A 22,490-nucleotide genomic window follows, 5' to 3' on the forward strand; every position below is an offset into this window, starting at 1 on the left:
CCTAAAATGTTCAGTAAATTTGACCAAAGGCTAATGGCTTTCTCACATTTTTTACAATATAAGGCTTCCCTCCACTATAAAATCTCTGATGTAAATTTTAAGCTATGGGTAAATGCTCTAGCCCATTCTCTACATCTGCAAGGTTTCTTTTTGTTCTGAGGTTGATCAAGTACAGTGATACATTGGCTTTTAAAGGCTTTTCATGTTTTTCACATTCATAAGGCTTCTTTCCAGTATGAAGTCTGTGATGATCAATAAGTTCTCACAGCTGGTCAAGGACTTACCACACTCCTCACATCTGAAAAACTTCTCTCAATTATGAACTCTCTGTTGTACAGTAACACAGGAACACTGATAAATGATTTTGTTTCATTTTCTACATTTATAAGGCTTCTCTCCAGAATGAACTCTCTGATGCTTTGTAAGATCTGAGGAGCTGCCAAAGGATTTGCTGCATTCTCTACATTCATAAGGCTTCTCTCCAGTGTGAACTCTCTGATGACAAGAAAGGGATGAGGACAGGCTAAAGGATTTCCCACATTCATTACATTTACACAGCTTCTCTCCAGTATGAATTCTCTGGTGGCTGGTAAGGTTTGCTGACCCAGAGAAGATTTTGCCACATTCTCTACATGGATAAGGCTTCTCTCTGGTGTGAACTCTCTGATGATAATTAAGAGATGAGGACTTGGTAAGCGCTTTGCCACGTTCACTACATTTATAAGGCTTCTCCAGAATGAACTCTCTGATGCATAGTAAGGTCTGAAGAGAAGCCAAAGGATTTGCCACATTCTCTACATTTATAAGGCTTCTCTCCATGGAGAACTCTCTGATGATGTCTAAGGTGTGAGGACTGACTGAAGGCTTTGCCACATTCTTGGCATTTATAAGGTTTCTCTCCAGAATGAACTCGCTGATGCTTAGTAAGCTCTGAGGAGGTGCCAAAGGATTTGGCGCATTCTCTACATTTATAAGGCTTCTCTCCAGTATGAACTCTCTGATGATAATTAAGGGACACTGCAAAACTGAATGCCTTGCCACATTCTTTACATTTGAAAGGCTTCTCACCAGTATGAACTCAGTGATGTTGATTAAGGGATGAAGAGTAGCTGAAGGCTTTGCCACATTCTCTACATTTATAAGGCTGTTCTCCAGTATGAGCTCTCTGATGATAATTAAGGGATGATGCCAAACTGAATGCCTTGCCACATTCTCTACATTTATAAGGCGTCTCTCCAGAATGAACTCTCTGATGAAAAGTAAGGCGTGAGAACCGGCTAAAGGCTTTGCCACATTCCCTGCATTTATAAGGCTTCTCTCCAGAATGAACTCTCTGATGCCTAGTAAGTTCAGAAGAGGTGCCAAAGGATTTGGCGCATTCTCTACATTTATAAGGCTTCTCTCCAGTGTGAACTCTCTGATGAGAGGTAAGGTGTGAGGACTTGCTAAAGGCTTTGCCACATTCTCTACAGTTATAAGGCGTCTCTCCAGTATGAACTCTCTGATGATAATTAAGGGATGATGCCAAACTGAATGCCTTGTCACATTCTTTACATTTGAAAGGCTTCTCACTAGTATGAACTCTGTGATGTTTATTAAGGGATGAAGAGTGGCTGAAGGCTTTGCCACATTCTCTACATTTATATGGCTTCTCTCCAGTATGAACACTCTGATGATAATTAAGGGATGATGCCAAACTGAATGCCTTGCCACATTCTTTACATTTGAAAGGCTTCTCACCAGTATGAACTCTGTGATGTCTATTAAGGGATGAAGAGTAGCTGAAGGCTTTCCCACATTCTCTACATGTATAAGGCTTCTCTCCAGTATGAACTCTCTGATGATAATTAAGGGATGATGCAAAAATGAATGCCTTGCCACATTCTTTACATTTGAAAGGCTTCTCTCCAGTATGAACGCTCCGATGATAACGAAGGGATGAGGAGTCCCCAAAGGCTTTGCCACATTCTGTACATTTGTATTGCTTCTCACCAGTATGAACTCTCTGATGTCTATTAAAGGAGAAGGAATTAATAAAGGCTTTGCCACATTCTCTACATTTGTAAGGTTTCTCCCCAGTGTGAATTCTCTGATGAATTCTAAGTCTTGAGGAAATCCTAAAGGCTTTGTCACATTCTGTACATTTATAAGGCTTCTCTCCAGTATGAACTCTTTGATGTTGTTTAAGTGTTGTGGACTCAATGAATGCTTTGCCACATTCTGTGCATTTGTAAGGCTTCTCTCCAGTATGAATACGCTGATGACGATTAAGGTTGGAGGACTTACTAAAGGCTTTGCCACATTCTCTACATTTGTAAGGTTTCTCTCCAGTGTGCATTCTCTGATGAAGAATAAGGGTGGAGGGTAGGCTAAAGGCTTTGCCACATTCTGAACAGTTATACGTCTTTTCATCCCTATTATTTCTATGATGTTGAGTATGTCTTGAGGACTGACTAAAGCCTCTTCCATTTTCCCTAAGTTTGAAAAATTTTGCATTGGCATGAATTCTTCCCTTATGTACAATAAGAGATGAATGACATTTAAAGGCTTTGCCACATATTTTACATTTGTAAGGCTTCTCTCCAATACGAGTTCTCTGATTTAGAGTACAACCTGAAGGCCAATTAGATGTTTTACCAGAATCTTTACATATATACGGTTTTTCTCCACTATAGATTTTTTCCTGTCCATTTATATTGTATATTTGACTGGATATTCTACCACAAGTATTCCATTTGTAAGTCTCCTCCCCAGGATGAATATTATCTTGTCCACTGTAATTTGAAGACTGCTGAAAAGAGTGGACACAACTTCCTTGGTGTGTGTTTTCCACAATAGAAATAACCTGACGTATATTGTGAAAGGACATTTGGTCAAAGACTTTTCCACTTTTACGATGGTCCCCTGTAAGCTCACTTGTCTGATGATTAAGATATGACTCTTGCTTAGATTTGTTCCAATGTTCAATCCACTGATAACTGCTATCTCCATTTTGTGTATTCTGGTGATAATTGGAGGCAGAAAGACCTTTAGTGAGTTATAATCACATTAAACATATACACTAGATCCATAAGAACCATATGGTGATACTCATTAAAGCAATCCTAATACATTAAAACTGGAGGCCAGGTGTATAAAAATCTTGCACTCAGGGGGGTATCCTTCAGCCCAGCCTGCACCCTCTTACAGTCCGGGAGCCCTCGGGAGATGTCCTACTATCGATGTAGGCCTCGCTCCTCCCGGGGAGTGGGCCTAAGCCAACAGCTGGACATACTTAGTGCAACCACAGAGGTGGGAGAAGCTCCTGCCACTGCCGCTGCACTTACCAGCTGTGAGCCCAGCTTCTGGCTGAGCGATCCTACCCCTTGTGGGAGTGCACTGACCACCAGGGGGCAGCTCTAATGTTTTGCAGGATTGGGCTGAAACCAACTCTCTGAAATCCCGACAGGTGCCGGATTGTGAGATGATGCAGGCCAGACAGAGGGACCCCAAAAGTGCATGATTGGGGGCGGGGAGAGATTCCACAGTTTGGCCAGCCAGAGAAGGACTGTGGGAAGGCGCCAGGGCCTGTCCGGCCCATCTTGCTCAGTCCTGATCAACCAGATCCCAGCAGCAAGCTAACCTACCGGATGGAGCATCTGCCCCCTGGCGTTCAGTGCATATCATAGCTAGCAATTGAGTGTCCTTAATCTATCGTTAGCATATTATGCTTTGATTGGTTGAACGGATGACCGGACCACCAAACACTTACTATATTAGGTTTTTATTATATACAGTGATAGACAAAATATAAATACAACACCTTAATTATTAGAGAAAGAAGAATGAATCCTTGTTTCAAAGATTGCCAAATGCCCAGCTAGCATGGCTCAGTAGTTGAGCTTTGAAGTGTAAACAAGAAGATCCTGGTTTCATTCCCAGTGTGGGCACATGACCCAGCTGGGGGACCGGTCCCCAGTGGGAGGTATACAGGAGGCAGCCAATGAATGATTTTCTCTCATCAATGATATTTTCCCCTCTCTCTTCCTGTTCCTTACTCTCTGAAATCAAGAAAAACACGTTTTTCACAAAAAAAATCGTAAAAGATTGCCAAATTGAGCACATTTTATTATATAGATACACTATAAATTTATACCTCATAGAAATGATATAATGAAAGTTTAATCCCATTCTACCTTTAAAACAATTCAAATGATTATTTACTCTAGAGAATACATGAGTTACTAGTTTCTCTAGATTTCTTTTCCAAGATTGGTTACCAGTAAAAAGTTGTTTTCAACCTTCATGTCCAGAAACACCCTTATCAGCCAATGGAACTGACTTTAATAAGGGAGGTTTCCCAAATCCAAAGTACACCTGACATGGTTAGGTAACAAGAAATTTATTATGATAATTGTTCCAGATTAGTTCTGTTTATATTAATATCCTCCCTTCTCATCACACTCTTCCTCAAATTCCAAGGCTTTCATTAAGTGTACATTATCAAAGCGACACCTTTTATATCTTACCAGTATTATTTTAGGGAATAAATCCTGTATTCCGGGCTTTGGCATAAAGTCATGGTTATCTTTAGATGGTATAGCTGAAAGAAAACAAGTTTTCAGTTTTGACAATCAGGTAAGTGCACAGGAAGTATTGACCAATTGACATTTTGGAGTACTCTAAGAGCCAGCAAAGAATTCAAAGAAAGCTCAAGATAGGTACAAGGAAGAAAACTCACATCAAATAGGGGCAAAGAGTTGCTAACATCTGCCCATGATACCTGATCAAACCTCCTGTCACACAATGGCAATAATATAACAACACTTCCAATTCCCAGTTTCTTTGCTGGAGATAGAGATGAGGGAAGTGCGTGTTCAATGATCTCACTGTTTTGAAGCATCTTCAAGAACATGTGTTTGTTGTGCATGACACAGAGTGCGAAGGGAATGGCAGTACACAGTGAGTGCCCTGTTGTGGCTGCTATAAAGAGACAATGATAAATTGTTCGAGCACCACAAAGACTGCAATATGGAAGATGTGTATCAAGCCTGAAAAGATACCATGGGTCTGAGGAAGACACAGAGAACATTTCAAATATGAAATTAAACAGACAATGGAACGAAGAATACAGGAATCAAAACAGTGTTCAATGAAAGTAGAATTTGTGCCACAGATGGTTATTATTTGTTTTCTTCTATAGAAGGGATGTTCAAAAGCCTGGTTGTTTATAATTCCAGAATCTCAACAAAACATATCAAGGCATGCATAGAATCAGAAAAAGTGTACCATCAGATAAACAAACTGGGACTACATCAATAGAAAGATAATAATTACCTGAATAAGTAAGTTTGGCTGAGTGGATAGAGCGTCTGTCTGTGGGCTGCAGGTTCCCTGGTTCAAATCCAGTCAAGGGTACATGCCTGGGTATAAGACTTGATACCCACTGGGGGGACATGCAGGAGTCAGCCGATCAATGATTCTCTCTCATCATTCATGTTTCTATCTCCCCCTCGCTTTCTTTCAGAAATCAATAAAAATATATTATAAAAAAGCCAGGTAAAGACAACACAATGAAAGAGAATTACAGGCCAATATCCCTCATGAACATAGATGCCAAAATCCTCAACAAAATCTTAGCAAATCGGATCCAGCAGTACATCAGAAAGATCATACACCATGACCAAGTTGGATTTATCCCAGGGATGCAAAGATGGTACGATATCTGAAAATCAATAAACGTGATACATCACATTAACAATTTGAAAGAAAAAAAAATATTGTAAAAAAAGGAATGGAACTACATATATTAAAGCCGAAAAGGAGAAAAAAGACAACTATAAAATATCACTGAAATATTATAGAACCAAAATGAAAATACAATGAGAAAGTATTTTTACAAACTCCACCATGAAAGGAACAACTGAAAAACAGAATACACGAATTAAAAAATACAGTAGAATCATTAATGAAAGACATCTTCAACATCAAAGAATTTCCCTGGGAGAGAGGCACCAGATGGCAGAATAGGTAAACACCTGTAATCTGCTGCATCCCACAGCCACATCAAAATTACAAATAATATCCAGAACAATTATCATCCAGAATGGCCACAAAGCTGGCTGAGTAGAGAGGTAAAGAAGAAAGTGCATTGAGACTGGTAGGAGGTGCAGAGGCGTGGAATGGGCTGGTACTCGGGTGTGCTGCTTTTTTAATTTAGAGGGAGATACAAGCTTCCGATTGCTCTGAGCTCTAGTGCCTTGTGAGAGTCAGGGGGACACAGATATATAACAAAAAAAACTGGACTATCTGGCATCGGGGCAGGAACACAGAGGAAACATTCTTCCAAACAGAGGTGCTTGCACCGGTCTTGGTTCCTTTGCTGGGATCTCCCAGGTACAGCGCTGATTGGCAGCCATTGCTGTTTGCTCCGGCCTGAAGATTCGCTGAGACCCCACCCTACCCAATTTAATGCCACACCCAATTTGTGGGCAGTGGCTTTTGCATATGAAAGGCCTGTCCATTCTCAGCCTAAAACCTGTCAAGCAATCTTCAGCTAGGTCAGGGACCTCTAAAGTTATCAAAAAAAAAAGGCCCAAGAACTGGCAGCAATGGCAGCATGCCTTGCGTCACAACTGGACCTCATCTGGGCACTTCCAAACCTAATACAAAGAGAAGGAATCTGCAGATCCCTCTGCAGCTCCTGTTGGGTGCCCCAAGCAATGGCTCACTTTTCATCTCCTTAGAGGTCCAACAGCCAGTGTATCCAGTGGTCAGTGTGAGACCATACCAGATTACAACTCTTCACATCCATAAGTGATACACTCAAGGGGCATACTCAGTGAGCACCAAATCACCAATGAAGTAAGTCCTGCCCCATAAGGGTGTCTCCTGCACAGTATTTCACCCACTGTAGTCAAAGCTGGACAGCACTGGCTATTGGCCTGGTGGTCAAGTCCCCCCAGTGATGCCAACAACAATCAAGGGTCAACTACAACAACACTGTGCACACAGCAATAAAGGGGTGCACCAAGAGTGTCTACCTCAGGTGATTGGGGACGCTGAGTCACTGGGCCCAACAGGACACCTACTACACAAGGCCACGCTATCAACTCAAGGAGAGTGAGCAGCTACGTAGTACATACAAACAAACAGGGAAGCAGCCAAAATGCGGAGACAAAGAAACATGTCAGAAATGAAAGGAATGGAAGTAAGCAAACTACTCTATATAGAGTTCAAAACCACAGTTATAAGGTTACTCAAGAATCTTCTAAAAACCTCCAAAGAACTTACAGAGACCTTCAAGGATCTCAATGAAAATGACAAAAAATGGAAAAGGACCAGTCAGAAATTAAGCATACACTGACTGAAATAAAGAATAATATACAGGGATTCAATAGTACACTAGAGGATACCGAGAATCAAGTCACAGATTTGAAATACGAGGAAGCAAAACACACCCAATATGAAGATAGTGTACAAACATCCGAATTATGGGGTGCCAGAAGAAGAGAGAGAGCAAGATATAGAAAAGCTATTTGAAGAAATAATGACAGAAAACTTCCCCTACCTGGTGAAAGAAATAGACTTACAAGTCCAGGAAGAGCAGAGAACCCCAAACAAAAGGAATCCAAAGAGGACCACACCAAGACATATCATAAGTAAAATGCAAAGGGTAAAAGACAAAGAGAGAATCTTAAAAGCAGCAAGAGGAAAACAGTTAGTAACCTACAAGGGTGCACCCGTATGCCTGTCAGCTGATTTTTAGCAGAAACTATGCAGGCCTGAAGGGAGTAGCAAGAAATATTCAAAGTGATGAATAGCGAGAAAATATAACCAAGATTACTCTACCCAGAAAAGCTATCATTTAGAATTGAAGGTCAGATAAAGAGCTTAACAGACAAGAAAAACCTAAAGGAGTGCATCACCACCACACCAGTATTATATGAAATACTGAATGGTATTCTTTCAGAAGAGGAAGGAGAAGTTAAAGGTGAAGATAAAAAATTATGAAAAAAGTAAATACATAACTATCAACAAGTGAATCTAAAAATCAAATGAACAAAAAATTTAATAAACAGAATAAACTGGTGAATGTACTAGAATCAGGGGCAAGGAAATGGAAGAGACTGACGATTCTCAGAGGGGATGGGAGCTTATACATATATATAAGCCTAATGTGCATTTACAACTTCCCATGCATGAGGTAAAACAATCTTCTACAGGATGCTCATACCACACAAAAGAAATAAAAGATACTCTCACATATACGAATAGGGTTGACATACCGAGATGTCTACATGTAAAAGAATAAGTGAAGTTGGACTGTTATTAAACACCATATACAAACATTAAACCAAAATGGATAAAAGATAGAAACATAAAGCTAATAACAACTCAATCTATTAAAAGCAAAGTTATAGAAAAGTTTTTGTTTTATTTTTAATATATTTTTATTGACGTCAAAGAGGAAGAGGGACAGAGAGAGAGATAGAAACATTGAGATTCATTGGTTGTCTGCCTCCTGCATGGCCCCTTCTGGGGATGGGAGCCTGCAACCTGCTCACGTGCCCTTGATCAGAATCGAACCCAGGAACATTCAGTCCGCAAGTCGACAGTATATCCACTGAGCCAATCTGTCTAGTCATATAGAAGAGTTTTTATGACATTTGATTTGTTTATTTTAACACCAAACGGAAAGGTAAACAAAATGAAATAGTCAAAAGGCATTATACCCTGTATAAAAGTATTATTCACATTAAAGCAAATGGTCAGTGTGTTAAAAATACAAGCTGTGAAATGGAAAAAAAATATCCCCAAAGCATATTATCAGAAAAGTAGTTAATATCCAGAATATATAAACACCTTTTAAAAAATCAACATGAAAAAAAAAGTAACACAACTTTAAAAATGTCCAAAGCTATAGGGTTAACTAATCTGTAAGATAGAAGGCAAGAACACACAATAGGTAAAGGCCAATTCTTCAGTTGTTCAAGTAGTTAAACAAAAATGAAACAGACACATGCAAAAATACTAAAACTAGACCCCATTCAAAGAACAGGAACTAAACTGAACTCAGCAAGGATTAATAACAAACATATGAGACCTGAAACCATGAAAACACTGGAAGAAAGCATACTCAATGAACATTACCATCACTCTTTAAAATACTGGTTTCCATATATCTTCCTAGGCATAATAAAGAACCCAAAATCTAAAGAAATGAGACTACAAAAGAATAATTTTGACATATCTAAAGAAACCACAAAATAACAACAAAAACCCAGCAAAGCTACATCCTCAAAAGCTAAAGATCCAAAATATATAAGGAACTCACACAACTTTACACCAAAAAGACAAACAGTATGATTGAAAATGGGTGGAGGGACTGAATACACATTTCCGAAATAGGACGTAAAGATGCGCAATACACATAATAAACGATGTTTAACTCATTCATCATCAAGAAATGGAAGTGGATGCCGAAACCGGTTTGGCTCAGTGGATAGAGCGTCGGCCTGTGGACCAAAAGGTCCCAGGTTCGATTCCGGTCAAGGGCATGTACCTGGGTTGCGGGCATGTCCCCAGCAGGAGATGTGCAGGAGGCAGCTGATCGATGTTTCTCTCTCATCGATGTTTCTAACTCTCTATCTCTCTCCCTTCCTCTCTGTAAAGAATCAATAAAATATATTTTAAAAAAAAGAAAAAAAAAAAAAAAAGAAATGCAAGTGGAGCCCTAACTGGTTTGGCTCAGTGGATAGAGTGTCAGCCTGTGGACTGAAAGGTCCCAGGTTCGATTCCGGTCAAGGGCATGTACCTTGGTTGTGGGCATATCCCTAGTAGGAGGTGTGCAGGAGGCAGCTGATCGATGTTTCTCTCTCATCGATGTTTCTAACTCTCTATCCCTCTCCCTTCCTCTCTGTAAAAAAAATCAATAAAATATATTAAAAAAACAACAGGGTGGCCAATTGTGGGCGAGCAGTCAGACATCCCCCGAGGAGCCCGATTGGAGACGTTGCAGGACAGGCTGGGGGAAACCCTCTCTCCTGTGCACAAATTTCATGCACCAGGCCACTAATCTATACCAATAAAAGGGTAATATGCTCATTAGACTGGGAGATCTTCCGGACAAAGCCATGGTGGCAGGGTTGAGGCAGAAGCAGTTAGCGCCGATCAGGCCAGGTGGGGAGAGCAGTCGGGGGTGATCAGGCCAGCAGAGGGGACAAATGGGAATGAGCACGCTGGAAGGGGGGGCAGTTAGGCGCGAGCAGGCCAGCAATGGGGGCAATTGGGGCAAGAAGGCAGGCCGGGGGTAGTTGAGGGCAAGCAGGCTGGCGGGGGAGGGGGGGCAGTTGGGGCCGATCAGGTCAGCAGCGGGGCAGTTGGGGGAGAGCAGGTTGGCACGGGGGCAGTTGGGGATGATCAAGCCAGCAGGGGGGCACTTCGGGGCAAGCAGGGAAGCAGGGGGGCAGTTGGGGGCGATTAGGCCGGCTGTGGGTGGGGCAGTTGAGGGCAAGCAGGTCAGTGGCATGGGCAGTTGGGGGTGATTAGGCCGGCAAGGAAAGAACTTGGGGGTGAGAAGGCTGGCAGGGGGAGGCGGGGAAAGTTGGGGGCAAGCAGGAGGGCAGGCTGAGTAGTTAGGGGCGATCAGGCACGCAGGCAGGTGAGCAGATAGGAACCAGTGGTCCTAGATTGCGAGACGGATGTCTTAGGGGTCCTAGATTAGAGAGGTTGCAGGCCAGGCTGAGGGACACCGGGCCACTAGTATATATATATATATATAATTTCGTGCACCAGGGCACTAGTGTGTGTGTATACCTTTATGTATGTACAGTGGTGCCTTGACATACAAGTTTAATTCATTCCGTGACGGAGCTCGTAACTCAAATTACTCATATGTCAAATCAGTGGCGTTCACTGTGATGTTCGCTGTGCCAACTAAGCGGTGGGGTATTTCAAGCTGATTCGTAACCCGAATTTTAGCTCGCAACTCAAAGGAAAAAATCAGCAGAGAGATGGCTCGTATCTCGAAAAACTCGTTAGTCGGGACACTCGTAAGTCAAGGCCCCACTGTATGTATGTATGTACACACACACACACACACACAGTAGAGGCCTGTTGTAGGAAAAGATTCGTGCAATAGGCCTTCCCTTGCCCTGGCTGCCGGCACCGGTTTTCTTCCGACACCAAGGACCAAGGCCTTCGCTCCCGCTGGAGCCGCCTTCAGTCTTCGCTAATCCGCTTTTCGCCTACGTATGAAAAGTAACCGCCATATTTGTTGGTGGCTAATTTGCATATCACGCTGATTAGCCAATGGGAGGCGTAGTGAAGGTACAGGCAATTATCCTATTTGTCTATTATTAGATTACATATATATACATACATACACACACACACACACACACAAACACATATATGGCTAATATACAAATTGTCTTCTCAGAAGTATGACCCGGAGAGGAGTTCCATCATTCCCTATGATGTGCGCTGACCACCAGGGGCCGGTCCAAAAGAAGGATGGAGAGCAGAGATAGCAGTGGGGCACTAATGGAGGGAGGGAAGGAGGAGTGGGGAGGGCGGAGACCAGGCCTACGGACCCTTCTCATGCACGTATTTCGTGGACTAGGCCTCTAGTGTAGACTATAGAATATTCTAGAAAATGATTTTTAAATATTACTTTCTGATATTACCTTCATTAGTGTAGACAAAATGTAATGTGTGCAAACACTGAGTTCCTAATTCACATACATCAAAAAGTGTTTCTTTTCTACACCAAGGAATTCCCCATTTGTTCCTTTTTAAAAAACTATATATATTTATTCCTTTTAGAGAGGAAGACAGGAGAGAGAGACAGAAATATTAATGAGGAGAGAGAATCATTGATCAGTTGCCTCCTTCACACCCCATACTGGGGAGCAAGCCCACAACTCTGGCATTTGCCCTTGAACAGAATCGACACTGGAACCTTTTAGTCTGCAGGCCGGTGTTCTATCCACTGGGCCAAACCAGCTATGGACCAACGTGTTCCTTGAGAGCAAGAATCTACCACAGAAAAGAGAAGGCCATGGAGATGTTAAAATCATAAAGGAAACAAAAACCTGCGGGTAGAGTAGGAACTCAGGAAGGAAGTCATCCTCACCCAGGGAGGCCAGGTTGCTGTAGTTCTCCAACATCACATCCAGGTACAATTTCTGCTGAGCTGGGTCCAGGAAATCCCACTCCTCCTGAGAGAAATCTATGGCCACATCCCTGAAGGTCACTGGTCCCTGAAAGATAAGAAACATTTACCAAGAGGTCACCAGAAGAGTTCACAAAGTCACCCAACATGAAAACAGTGTCAGAAGAGGTTTGGACCTAGGGGAGTATCCTGAATCAGATAACTTTGCCCCAGTAACATTCTCTGATATGTGTTCTAACATTGACAAAAGAGGATGACACATGTCCATAGATCCAGGATTCAGATTTTCCTATATAAGAAAATAAACTTTAAAATTAAGTCATGGCCATAGCTGGTTTGGCTCAGTGGGCTCAGGTGGATAGAGGGTGAGCCTGCAGACTGAAGAGTCCCAGGTTCAATTCCTGCCAAGGGCACAAGCCGGGGTTGCAGGCTCAATGCCAAGTAGGGGGTGTATTGGAGGCAGCCTATCACGAATTCTCTCTCAACATTGTTCTCTCGTACTCTCTCTCTCTCCCTCTTTCCTCTCTGAAATCAATAAAAATATATTAAAAAATTAATTAATTAATTGAGGCGTGGATACAAGCATATGGATTTCTGAGTGCTGCATCTGCATCGTTCAGGGCCAGTGGGGTATATTTCTCAGATGGAAATGCAATGATGGGTTGGAGTTTACGGACTTCTCTAGTTGAAGCAAACCACAACAAAATGAACTTCTGTAAAGACACAGATTCTGATCCAGGTTATGAGATGGGGCCTGTGTTTCCAAACGTGTCACAAGCTCACTTTTTACTTGTGATGCCCATGTTTCCAAATCATGTGCCATACTTCTGAATACACAGAAAAAGAAAACACAGTAAATAAAGTTCATACAGAACTTTGAACTAAAAGGTTTTGTTAATGGAATTCAGTTCTCATGGAATAGGACAGATAAGAACCATAATCCTAGTTGGAAATTTACTATGAGTAATCTTAGAACAAGATTATTCTGCCTGGTCCAACTGGTGTGGCCCAGTGGTTTAGTGCAGACCCATTTACCAAGATGTCACTGGTTGGACACAACAAAATTGCCAGCTCGATCCCCGGTGTGGGGTGTGCAGGAGGCATCCATTCCATGATTCTCTCTCATCATTGATGTTTCTATCTTTCTCTACCTCTCTCTTACTTTCTGAAATTCATACAAATATACTTGAAAAAATACTTGAAATAATGTTAACAATTTAGGCACAGAGACACACATATTATAAGTATGAAATCAAGATGGTTAGGTGATTCCGTAAATCTCATGAATGTATTTGTGTATGATCCCCTTTTTGTTTTATAAGCAAAATAAGGACAGAAACATAAGGATACAAAACAAGTTAAGACATATTGTTTCCTTTGTGTGGTTGTAAATCCTCACCTCCGGAGATTTTTTTCCAATGAGTTTTGTAGAGTGGGAGGCAGGGAGGTAGAAGCACAAAAGGGAAAGGGTGACAGAGAGAGAGAGAGAGAAAGAGAGACACACACACATATCAATGTGAGAGACAGAGACGCATGGGTTGCCTGCCTACCACATGTACCCAGGACCTACTTGCCCTAAACCAGGAATCAAACACTTCACCACTAATCCACACCAGACTGTGGGAACTAATTTTTCTTACTAGTACATTTCTTTCAAAATTCTTATGTATCATTAGTGGAAAGTTATGTTGTAGAAATTTAATGAAACTGAACATGCATTAATAACAACATTCTTTGAAACTTTCTAGAAAATACAAAAAGTAATCATGTAGGGTATGTCTCTCATGTGAGTATAGAACAGTGATGGAGAACCTTTTGAGCTTGGCTTGTCAGCATTTTGAAAAACCCTAACTTAACTCTGGTGCCATGTCACCTATAGAAATTTTTGGATATTTGCAAACATAATAAAACAAAGATTTATATTTTTGATATTTATTTTATATATTTAAATGCCATTTAACAAAGAAAAATCAACAAAAAAAATGAGTTTGCATGTCACCTCTGACACACGTGTCATAGGTTCGCCATCACTGGTATAGAATATAATGAAAATTAAAGACTCAAGGTCTGATTGTTTAAAAGATCCCATGAAAAAGCCAATGATCCGTAGGAAATAAAAGTAAGTCCTTCATTTTCCAAAGCAAACACAAACTAAGAAGAAGAACATTTCCAGATGTGAATGAGGTCTTTGCACATCTTTCATTAAACCCCTACTATACCCTTGTTCCTGAGAAAGGGAGACTATTAACTCTACAGTGAAGGGAGTATCTCTGCCACAGGATCATCAGGTGGAGTGAGACAATGGGTATCAGGTGACTGAGGCACACGGGAAGTCAGGTCACCACTGCTGTGAGATTACTGCCAAAAATATCTCAATAAAGAAATCATTATGTGGAAATGATCACAAATAAACATTAATTCTTGCAAGTGCCAACCCACGGATACCTCTCATGTTCTGTAAGCAAACAGTATATTTGAGTACCAAAACTTTCCCCCTATTCTATTGAGCAAGAAGTCTCTTCATTTACTGCTATTCTGAGCAGTAAAATGTGCATTTTCTTACTCCCGATCATGAGCTGATGCTGCAGCCACTTGAAACTAACTAAGACCTGCCTTTCCCTTCTTCAAGACACAAGAGCCTCTGACCCCATCCCAATAGAGATGTTAGACATGGATGCCTTCCCAGGTGGATCTGTCATAAAAGGGATGTTTTGAGTAGTTGAGAGTCATTAATTAAAGATGGGACTGCTTCCTGCCGAAACCGGTTTGGCTCAGTGGATGCAGCGTCGGCCTGCGGACTGAAAGGTCCCGGGTTCGACTCCGGTCAAGGGCATTACTTGGGTTGTGGGCAAATCCCCAGTAGGAGATGTGTAAGAGGCACCTGATCGATGTTTCTCTCTCATCGATGTTTCTAACTCTCTATCTCTCTCCCTTCCTCTCTGTAAAAAATCAATAAAATATATTTTTAAAAAATGAATAAATAAATAAAATAAAGGTGGGAATGCTTCCTGACCTTGTGGAGGCTGCATAAAATGAAGGCAGAGAAGGCTCTGGGAAAAAGGAGAGAAATATAGCCGGGCCAATGAGGCTCAGAGGTAGAGCGTTGACCTCTGAGCCAGGAGGGCGGGGTTTCATTCCTGGTCAGGGCACGCTCCAGGTTTCAGAATTGATCTCCAGTGAGGGGTGTGGAAGAGGCAGCTGATCAATGATTCTTCTCTCTGATCATTGATGTTTCTATCTCTCTCTCCCTCTCCTTGCCATTCTGAAATAAAAAGAATATATATATAAAAAAGTGAGGGAAGCCAAGGCCGGTTTGGCTCAGCGGATAGAGCGTCGGCCTGCGGACTGAAAGGTCCTAGGTTTGATTCCGGTCAAGGGCATGTACCTGGGTTGCGGGCACATCCCCAGTGGGGGATGTGCAGGAGGCAGCTGATCGATGTTTCTCTCTCATCGATGTTTCTAACTCTCTATCTCTCTCCCTTCCCCTCTGTAAAAAATCAATAAAATATATTTAAAAAAAAAAAAAGTGAAATATAGAAACTGCTGACACTATTGGCAGAAATAGAAAAGCTATTTCTAAAATTAATGTGAATGTCACAGGACTCCATGCAACCAATTCAATCAAGAAAAGAATGTATGAAATTAAACGCTTTAGGCTTCCTGATTTTAAAACACTTCAAAGCTTCTGTTATCAAAAAACTATAATGCAGCCTTAGCCAGTATGGCTCAGTGGATAGAGAGCCGAACTGTGAACTGAAAAGTCCCAGGTTTTTCTTCTGTCAAGGGCACATGGGCGGGTTGCGGACTTGATCCCCAGTGGGGGACATGTAAGAGGCAGCCTATCAATGAATCTCTCTCTTCAGTGATGTTTCTAACTATCTCTTCCTCTCCCTTCCTCTTTGAAATCAATAAAAAAAAAACCCAAAAAAATTATAAACAAAGAAATAAAAAACCTGTGATACAGACATTACAAGAAATAATAAAGGAAGGTAGAATAAAAGGCCTACATAGACATTCTCCTGGAAAGATCTAAAGATCTTCACCGACAGCTATGATGATCACCTGAACGCTGCCTCTGTGTCATTCCTTCTTCACCGACTCCGTCCACACCTTTGGGGACCCCTGGACCTGCTGGGGTTGGACCCCAGCAAGTATTGGCGATTATTAAAGGAAGGGTTCAAATTAGGTAAAAAGAAAACAAAAAACAAAGATCTTCACGGAGAAAGAATTGGGTAAGCGAGAGCAGGGACAGGAAGGAGGGTTTAGGGATGACAAAGTGGAGGGAAAAGCAGCACTGAGAATGAGCTAGCTGTAGGTAACAGGACAGAGTGCAACAGGGGAGCAGAGGGGACAGGGGACACAGGCCTGAGGGAAAGATAAATATATCACAAATGTTAGAGGAAAAGCAAACAGAGCCTCTGACCCAGGACACATCTTTTACCTGAGAAGCAGCCATTGTGTTTTGGTCCTGATGGGGTCTGGGTTGTTTCCTCAGGAGACAATATTTTTAGGAGTCACAGAATGTGCCTTCAGAGGCGTCCCCACAGCCTGTTAATCAGCTCCCCTCACACAGTCAGAAGGACCTGCAAATGAAGAAAAGGCCACCCCTCCTGTCCTTTGTCACAGGACAGAGTGAGGAACAATGAGCTCCTACATGGAGACCACACTGAGGTGTTTTTTCTGTCTTCATGTGTCAAACATTTCCACAAACTCCTATAGGAATGAGCACATGTGCTGCTCTGCTGAACCCCCAACCCAACAGAGCACCCCTTACCTTCCCTGAACAAAGCCTGCCCTGGGGGCCCTGACTGGCATCTTTAACTAGTTCCCTCCTGGGGCCTCCCAGGCTGCCCCAGAGCTGTTTTCAGGGGCGCTGGGTACCAGACACCGGACCCAGCAGCCCTGAGACCTGTGGGGAGTGGGAAGGGGAGAAGCAGGAACTTGTACACGTGCAGGTTTCCCAAGCCTTTGCGGTGGGCCTAGGAAGGGGGTGCAGACCCCCCAAGGTCGGGAGCCATCCGGGCTCTTTGGGCGGAAGCGCCGGGCGGGGGGAGGGGCGCAAAGGGCGGGAACCCCCTGACCCAGACTCTCAGCCCCGCGGGGAGGACCGGCGGCCCCGGGAACGGTTTTCAGCAGAAAAACCGCGCGGCAGGCGGTGGCCACAGCCACAGGCGGAGAGACCACGGGCCGGGCCTCCGTTTCCTCCCAAAGGAACGTGGCGCCCGCACCGCGCAGCCTCCCGGGGCGCGGACTCACCGCTGAGAGAGGCTCCGGGGCGGGGACCCCAACAAGGACTTCAGCGCCGGCAGCGCCCTCAGCCTTCCCTGCGGGGAGGGGGGCGGGAGCGTCAGCTTTAAAGACAAACACCCTCCTCAGGGGGAACCGCCACCTTCCCCTCCACAGCCGCTTCCGGGTCTGCAAGGAACTGCGCATGCGCCTCCCTGCGGGGTGGGCGGGGCCAGAGCCTGAGCTGAGCGACTCCGCGATGGGGGCGGGGCCGAGCCCGGCGGCCAGGCCTGTGCAGGGACAGAGGGAGGGAGGGCGGGGCAGGAGCGAGGGGGCAGCCCCGGGTCCCCGCTCCTCCTCCCACAGGGGCAGCCCTTCCTGGGGGAGTTCCCACGTCATTGTCAGGGTTTTGGCTGGGGACGAGGCTGCGAAAGGATTCACAAGGGAGAGAAGAGACAGGAGCAGAGGGAGGGCGTTTATTTTACTTCTTTAAAGGGAGGAAAGGGCCAGGTGCCCTCTGATGGCACAGGGCACCCCAGATAGAGTGGCTGTTCCTTTATTAGGGTGCTAGCGAGTAAATGGCAGCTGTGGCAAAAGCATAAAGAGGGAGGAGGAACCTGGAATTCACACAGAAGTTTCCCAGCTCCCAGAGGCTGTGCTTAGAGCTACTGGCTGGTCTGCCCTTCAGCTGCAGGTGTCCCAGGGAGGGGTCTTTCCCAGGATCTTCACAAGACGGGAGCACATTCTTATGTTGAATTTACAGAGAATTCAAAAGGCGGGCAGATTGGGTTTGAAACCAGAAACTTTCTGCCTCTGATTTGCCTGGATCCTTAAATCCTCAGTGAGGATAGGGGAGGGGAAGGGCAGCCTGCTCTCTCAGGCCCTCCCTGTCTCCCCAGCTGAAGGGAGAGGCAGCTCGAGTTAGGGAAGCAGGTGGATGGGGTGTCAGAGACAGACCTAGATCCATTCATGGTTAGGCCCCTGATGAGATAAGATCCCATCTAACACACTGGAGGAGATATTTTTATCCGGTATTTTTTAAGGGATAAAAATTTTCTGTTTGTAAGTTATAGTCTTTGAAGTTTTTGTGTTCTGAGAGTGAATTTTGAAATGAATGTCTTTAATTTAGTAGTCCCTATAATCTAGATAATGGGCTATTGACCATAATGTATAATGTCTCCTGTAAGTATTCCTTATATTTGGGAAACATAATAATTTAAAAATCAATATTTAAAAGTTATAATAACTGTTACCACTTTATTTAGTCTCATCACCATTTTTTAATTTTGATTATTTTTCAGTATTTCATGAATACAGATATTCTCTAGAGTTTTTTGAAACTGTATTTACTCTCAAGACATGACCTGTGTATGCCAAAACCGGTTTGGCTCAGTGGATAGAGCCTCAGCCTGCGGACTGAAAGGTCCCGGGTTCGATTCTGGTCAAGGGCATGTACCTGGGTTGCGGGCACATCCCCAGTAGGAGATGTGCAGAAGGCAGCTGATCGATGTTTCTCTCTCATCGATATTTCTAACTATCTCTCTCCCTTCCTCTCTGTAAAAAAATCAATAAAATATATTTTTAAAAAAGACATGACCTGTGTAGAAACCTATAATTTAGAGTAATCACACTAGAAGATTATGTTTAACCTATATAAGTATTAAATCACTTTAGGCCAATAAAATATCAACCCTCAGTATTGCCACCCAAAGCCAGAAAACACACCACATATAACTAACGGAAAAATAAATAAAGACCAACCCATTCTACAAAGACAGTGAAAGACTTCTACGCTGAAATAACACAACAATGCTAAAGAAAGAAGATACAAATAAATTGAGACATTCCTCAATATTCTGTGTTCTACAGAATAAATAGATTACCTATCAAGTTTCCAAGGCAATGGTGGCTGTGGACAGCCAAAGAGATGTGGGACAGCCAAAACACTTCATATATAGAAAAGTTGGAAGATTCACTTTTTTACCCTGAACAAAATTTTAAAAAGCAAGAGCAACCAAGTGGGTGTGATCCTGTTTTAAAACAGACCCATACACCAATGGAACGGAGGGGAATGCCCTGCCATAAACTCTGATGAAGGCTTCCCTGCATCAAACAGGAGTCTTCTCTGTGGGAGAGGATACAATCCACAGGGGCAAATGCAACCTCCAGAAATGATGTGTTAAAAAAGTGATCTCCAAAATTCACACATTCCTGTGGATTTCCGCCTTAAAATTGATAATGGAATGAAACACCCTCTGGCAGTGATGTCTGCTTGTCAACATCCTTCTCCATTCCCAGTGATAAAGTTTGGAAGTCAGTGACTCACAAATTTCGCTTCAAATCTATATATATATAAGCCTAAGTGACTGCCCTAAGCGGTTTGGCTCAGTGGATAGAGCATTGGCCTGCAGACTGAAGGGTCTCAGGTTCGATTCCGGTCAAGGGCATGTACCTTGGTTGCGGGCACATCCCCAGTGGGGAGTGTGCAGGAGGCAGCTGATGGATGTTTCTCTCTCATTGATGTTTCTAGCTCCCTATCCCTCTCCCTTCCTCTCTGTTAAAAAGTCAATAAAATATATTAAAAACAAAAACAAAACAAAACAAAAAAGCCTAAGTGACCATTATGACTGGTTGACCTAAGGAACAGTCACCATGATGTGAACTGACCACCATGGGCCAGACACTCAATGCAGAATCTGCCCCCTGGTGGTCAGTGTGTTCCCACAGCCAACCTCCTGCAGTCCCTCCCCCTGACTGGGCAAGATGGCCCTGATCAGTCCCGATCACCGCCAGGCCATGGACCCCACCTGAGTACGAATTGTGCACAGGGCCTCTAGTATATTATAAAAGCATTCAGAAAGATTTCCAGGTGTGTTGGAAAAGAACAGTTGCAAAGGGTTATGTCAGGAACTAATTTGCCCCAACCTTCCCCTGGGCCATGCGTGCAGATGTTGATAGTGAGGCTGAAGCAACTCTGTAGGAACTGGGATCTCCAGAAGGGCTGGAGGTGGGGAGGGGCTTGAACCCAGGAACATGAGTGCAATTGGAATTCATGTAAGCACTTAAATTATACAACAAAATGCAATGGTCTGTGTGAGGATGAACAACTAGAAGGTGAAACACATAACTCTCTCTTGATAGGTGGGCAATTTCATACTGACACCAGCAGGCTTTCCTACTCCCTTCCTCATTCCCCACGGAGACCAAGACTCAACATAGCTGAGTTATAGAGTCTTTCAGGGGGATACAACCTGGGATATGAGACTTGGATGACTAAGATATGTGATCATTTAGGACAACAGCATTGCTTACAAATAAATCTTTAAAAGAAAATTGGAATAAACTGCATTATTAAAACAAATGTTGTGTCTGACACTTGAATTAAATTACCTTAAATACTGTTTTTTCAGTACACATCTTTTATTAATTCAGGAAGCATTTAAATTTATCACCTATCCCAAAATTAAATAAACACATCAGAAATAAACATGGCCAACTAAGCTCCAAAAAATATATTGAAGTATCCTTTCTTGACGTTATTATCTATATAAAAATCCAAGAATATGTACAAACAGGTTATTCTATCTCCTTTTTTAAAAAAAATATTTTACTGATTTTTTACAGAGAAGAAGGGAGAGGGATAGAGAGTCAGAAACATCGATAAGAGGGAAACATCGATCAGGTGCCTCCTGCACAACTCCTACTGGGGATTTGCCCGCAACCAAGGTACATGCCCTTGACCGGAATCGAACCTGCAACCCCAGTCCACAGGTTAATGCTCTATCCACTGAGCCAAACCGGTTAGGGCTCTATCTCCTTTTATGAGGACCCCACTTCTATCAGATTAGGACCCCACTCTTGTGACCTCATATAACCTTAATAACTTCCCTAAACACCCTATCTCCAAATACAGACATATTGGGAGTTAGGCCTTCAAAATATCAATTTTGAGGGGACACAATTCAGTCCTTAACAGTCAGCATCACAAGTTCATTATCTGTTATGTAAAACCACTCAAAACTGATTCTCTTAATGCATCAATATTCAGTATTTGTTATGAGTCTAGGGCAGCCGTGGGCAAACTACGGCCTGCGGGCCGGATCCGGCCCATTTGAAATGAATAAAACTAAAAAAAAAAAAGACCGTACCCTTTTATGTAATGATGTTTACTTTGAATTTATATTAGTTCACACAAACACTCCATCCATGCTTTTGTTCCGGCCCTCCGGTCCAGTTTAAGAACCCATTGTGGCCCTCGAGTCAAAAAGTTTGCCCCCCCCTGGTCTAGGGGTTGCCCAAGTGGTTCTTCTGCTTCATGTGCTATTGGCAAAAGGTTTGTGAACTTCTTCACCAGATCAAAACATGATTTCCCAAAACATAAACAAACTCCTTCCAGCCTCCAAACTTCCAAATTTCACCAGCCAGCCCCAAGGCCATGTCACAGGCATTAGATGTTTACTACTGAGCACCTCAATCTCAGCAACTCTTTTCTCTTACAACTAGTCTTTCTTGTGGAATAAAACACCCCAATGTTTAGTGGCTTAAATCAACCAACATTCATCATTGCACATAACTCCGGGGTGTCTGAGCCCTTCTCTGCTGCTTTTACTTAGGCTCATACACTCAGGTGCCTCCAGCTGGCCGGGTAGCTGTTGTGGCCTCAGGGAGCTGGAAAATACCTTGCTTTGAAAATATTTTTAAAGTTTTCTTAAAAAATTGAATTTAGAGAGGGAGGGAGAGATGGAGAGAAACATCCATGTGCAAGACAAACATCCATTGGTTGCTTCCCAAAAGCGCCCTGAGCAGCTCTGGGATCACACCCGCAATCCGACATTTGCAAGTCCAGGAATCAAACCTGCAACCTTTTGGTGGAGGGCACTACAGGCAAACAAATGAGCCAAATGGGACAGGGTTAGAAAGACCTTAGAGATAAACTTCCTTACATGGTGATATATTTGTCAGTCATATCTCATACAATATAACTTCAAATTTATCATATGTCCCTTCAAAGAGAATCTACAGCTCAGAAGGTGTTGCTCAATGGTTAGAGTGTCATCCCTCCCACCAGAAGGTCACAGATTTGATTCCCAGTCAGGTCTGGAACCTG

At 43.0% G+C, this 22,490-nt stretch overlaps 1 protein-coding gene across 4 annotated transcripts in view; it reads right to left on the reverse strand.

Moving 5' to 3' along the window:
* Nucleotides 1-22,490, reverse strand: part of LOC118649174 (zinc finger protein 239-like) — a 219,845-nt gene that overhangs the window by 99,813 nt on the left and 97,542 nt on the right. For 2 of the 4 annotated variants that reach the window (XM_036295990.1, XM_036295989.1), the window contains exon 1: nucleotides 12,119-12,189. Coding sequence is in view for 2 of the 4 variants with exons in the window: in XM_036295988.1 (XP_036151881.1) it covers nucleotides 1,079-3,001; nucleotides 4,509-4,582; nucleotides 12,119-12,245; nucleotides 16,599-16,613 (2,139 nt within the window). In the remaining 2 variants the exon portion in view is untranslated. Of the gene's footprint in view, nucleotides 1-929; nucleotides 3,002-4,508; nucleotides 4,583-12,118; nucleotides 12,246-16,598; nucleotides 16,741-17,413 lie in introns of those variants that run through there. The other 2 variants (XM_036295988.1, XM_036295991.1) reach the window with 2 other exon arrangements.

This window comes from Myotis myotis, unplaced genomic scaffold (genome assembly GCF_014108235.1).
Source record: "Myotis myotis isolate mMyoMyo1 unplaced genomic scaffold, mMyoMyo1.p scaffold_m19_p_28, whole genome shotgun sequence".
In the NCBI taxonomy this organism is placed as follows: Eukaryota; Metazoa; Chordata; class Mammalia; order Chiroptera; family Vespertilionidae; genus Myotis; species Myotis myotis.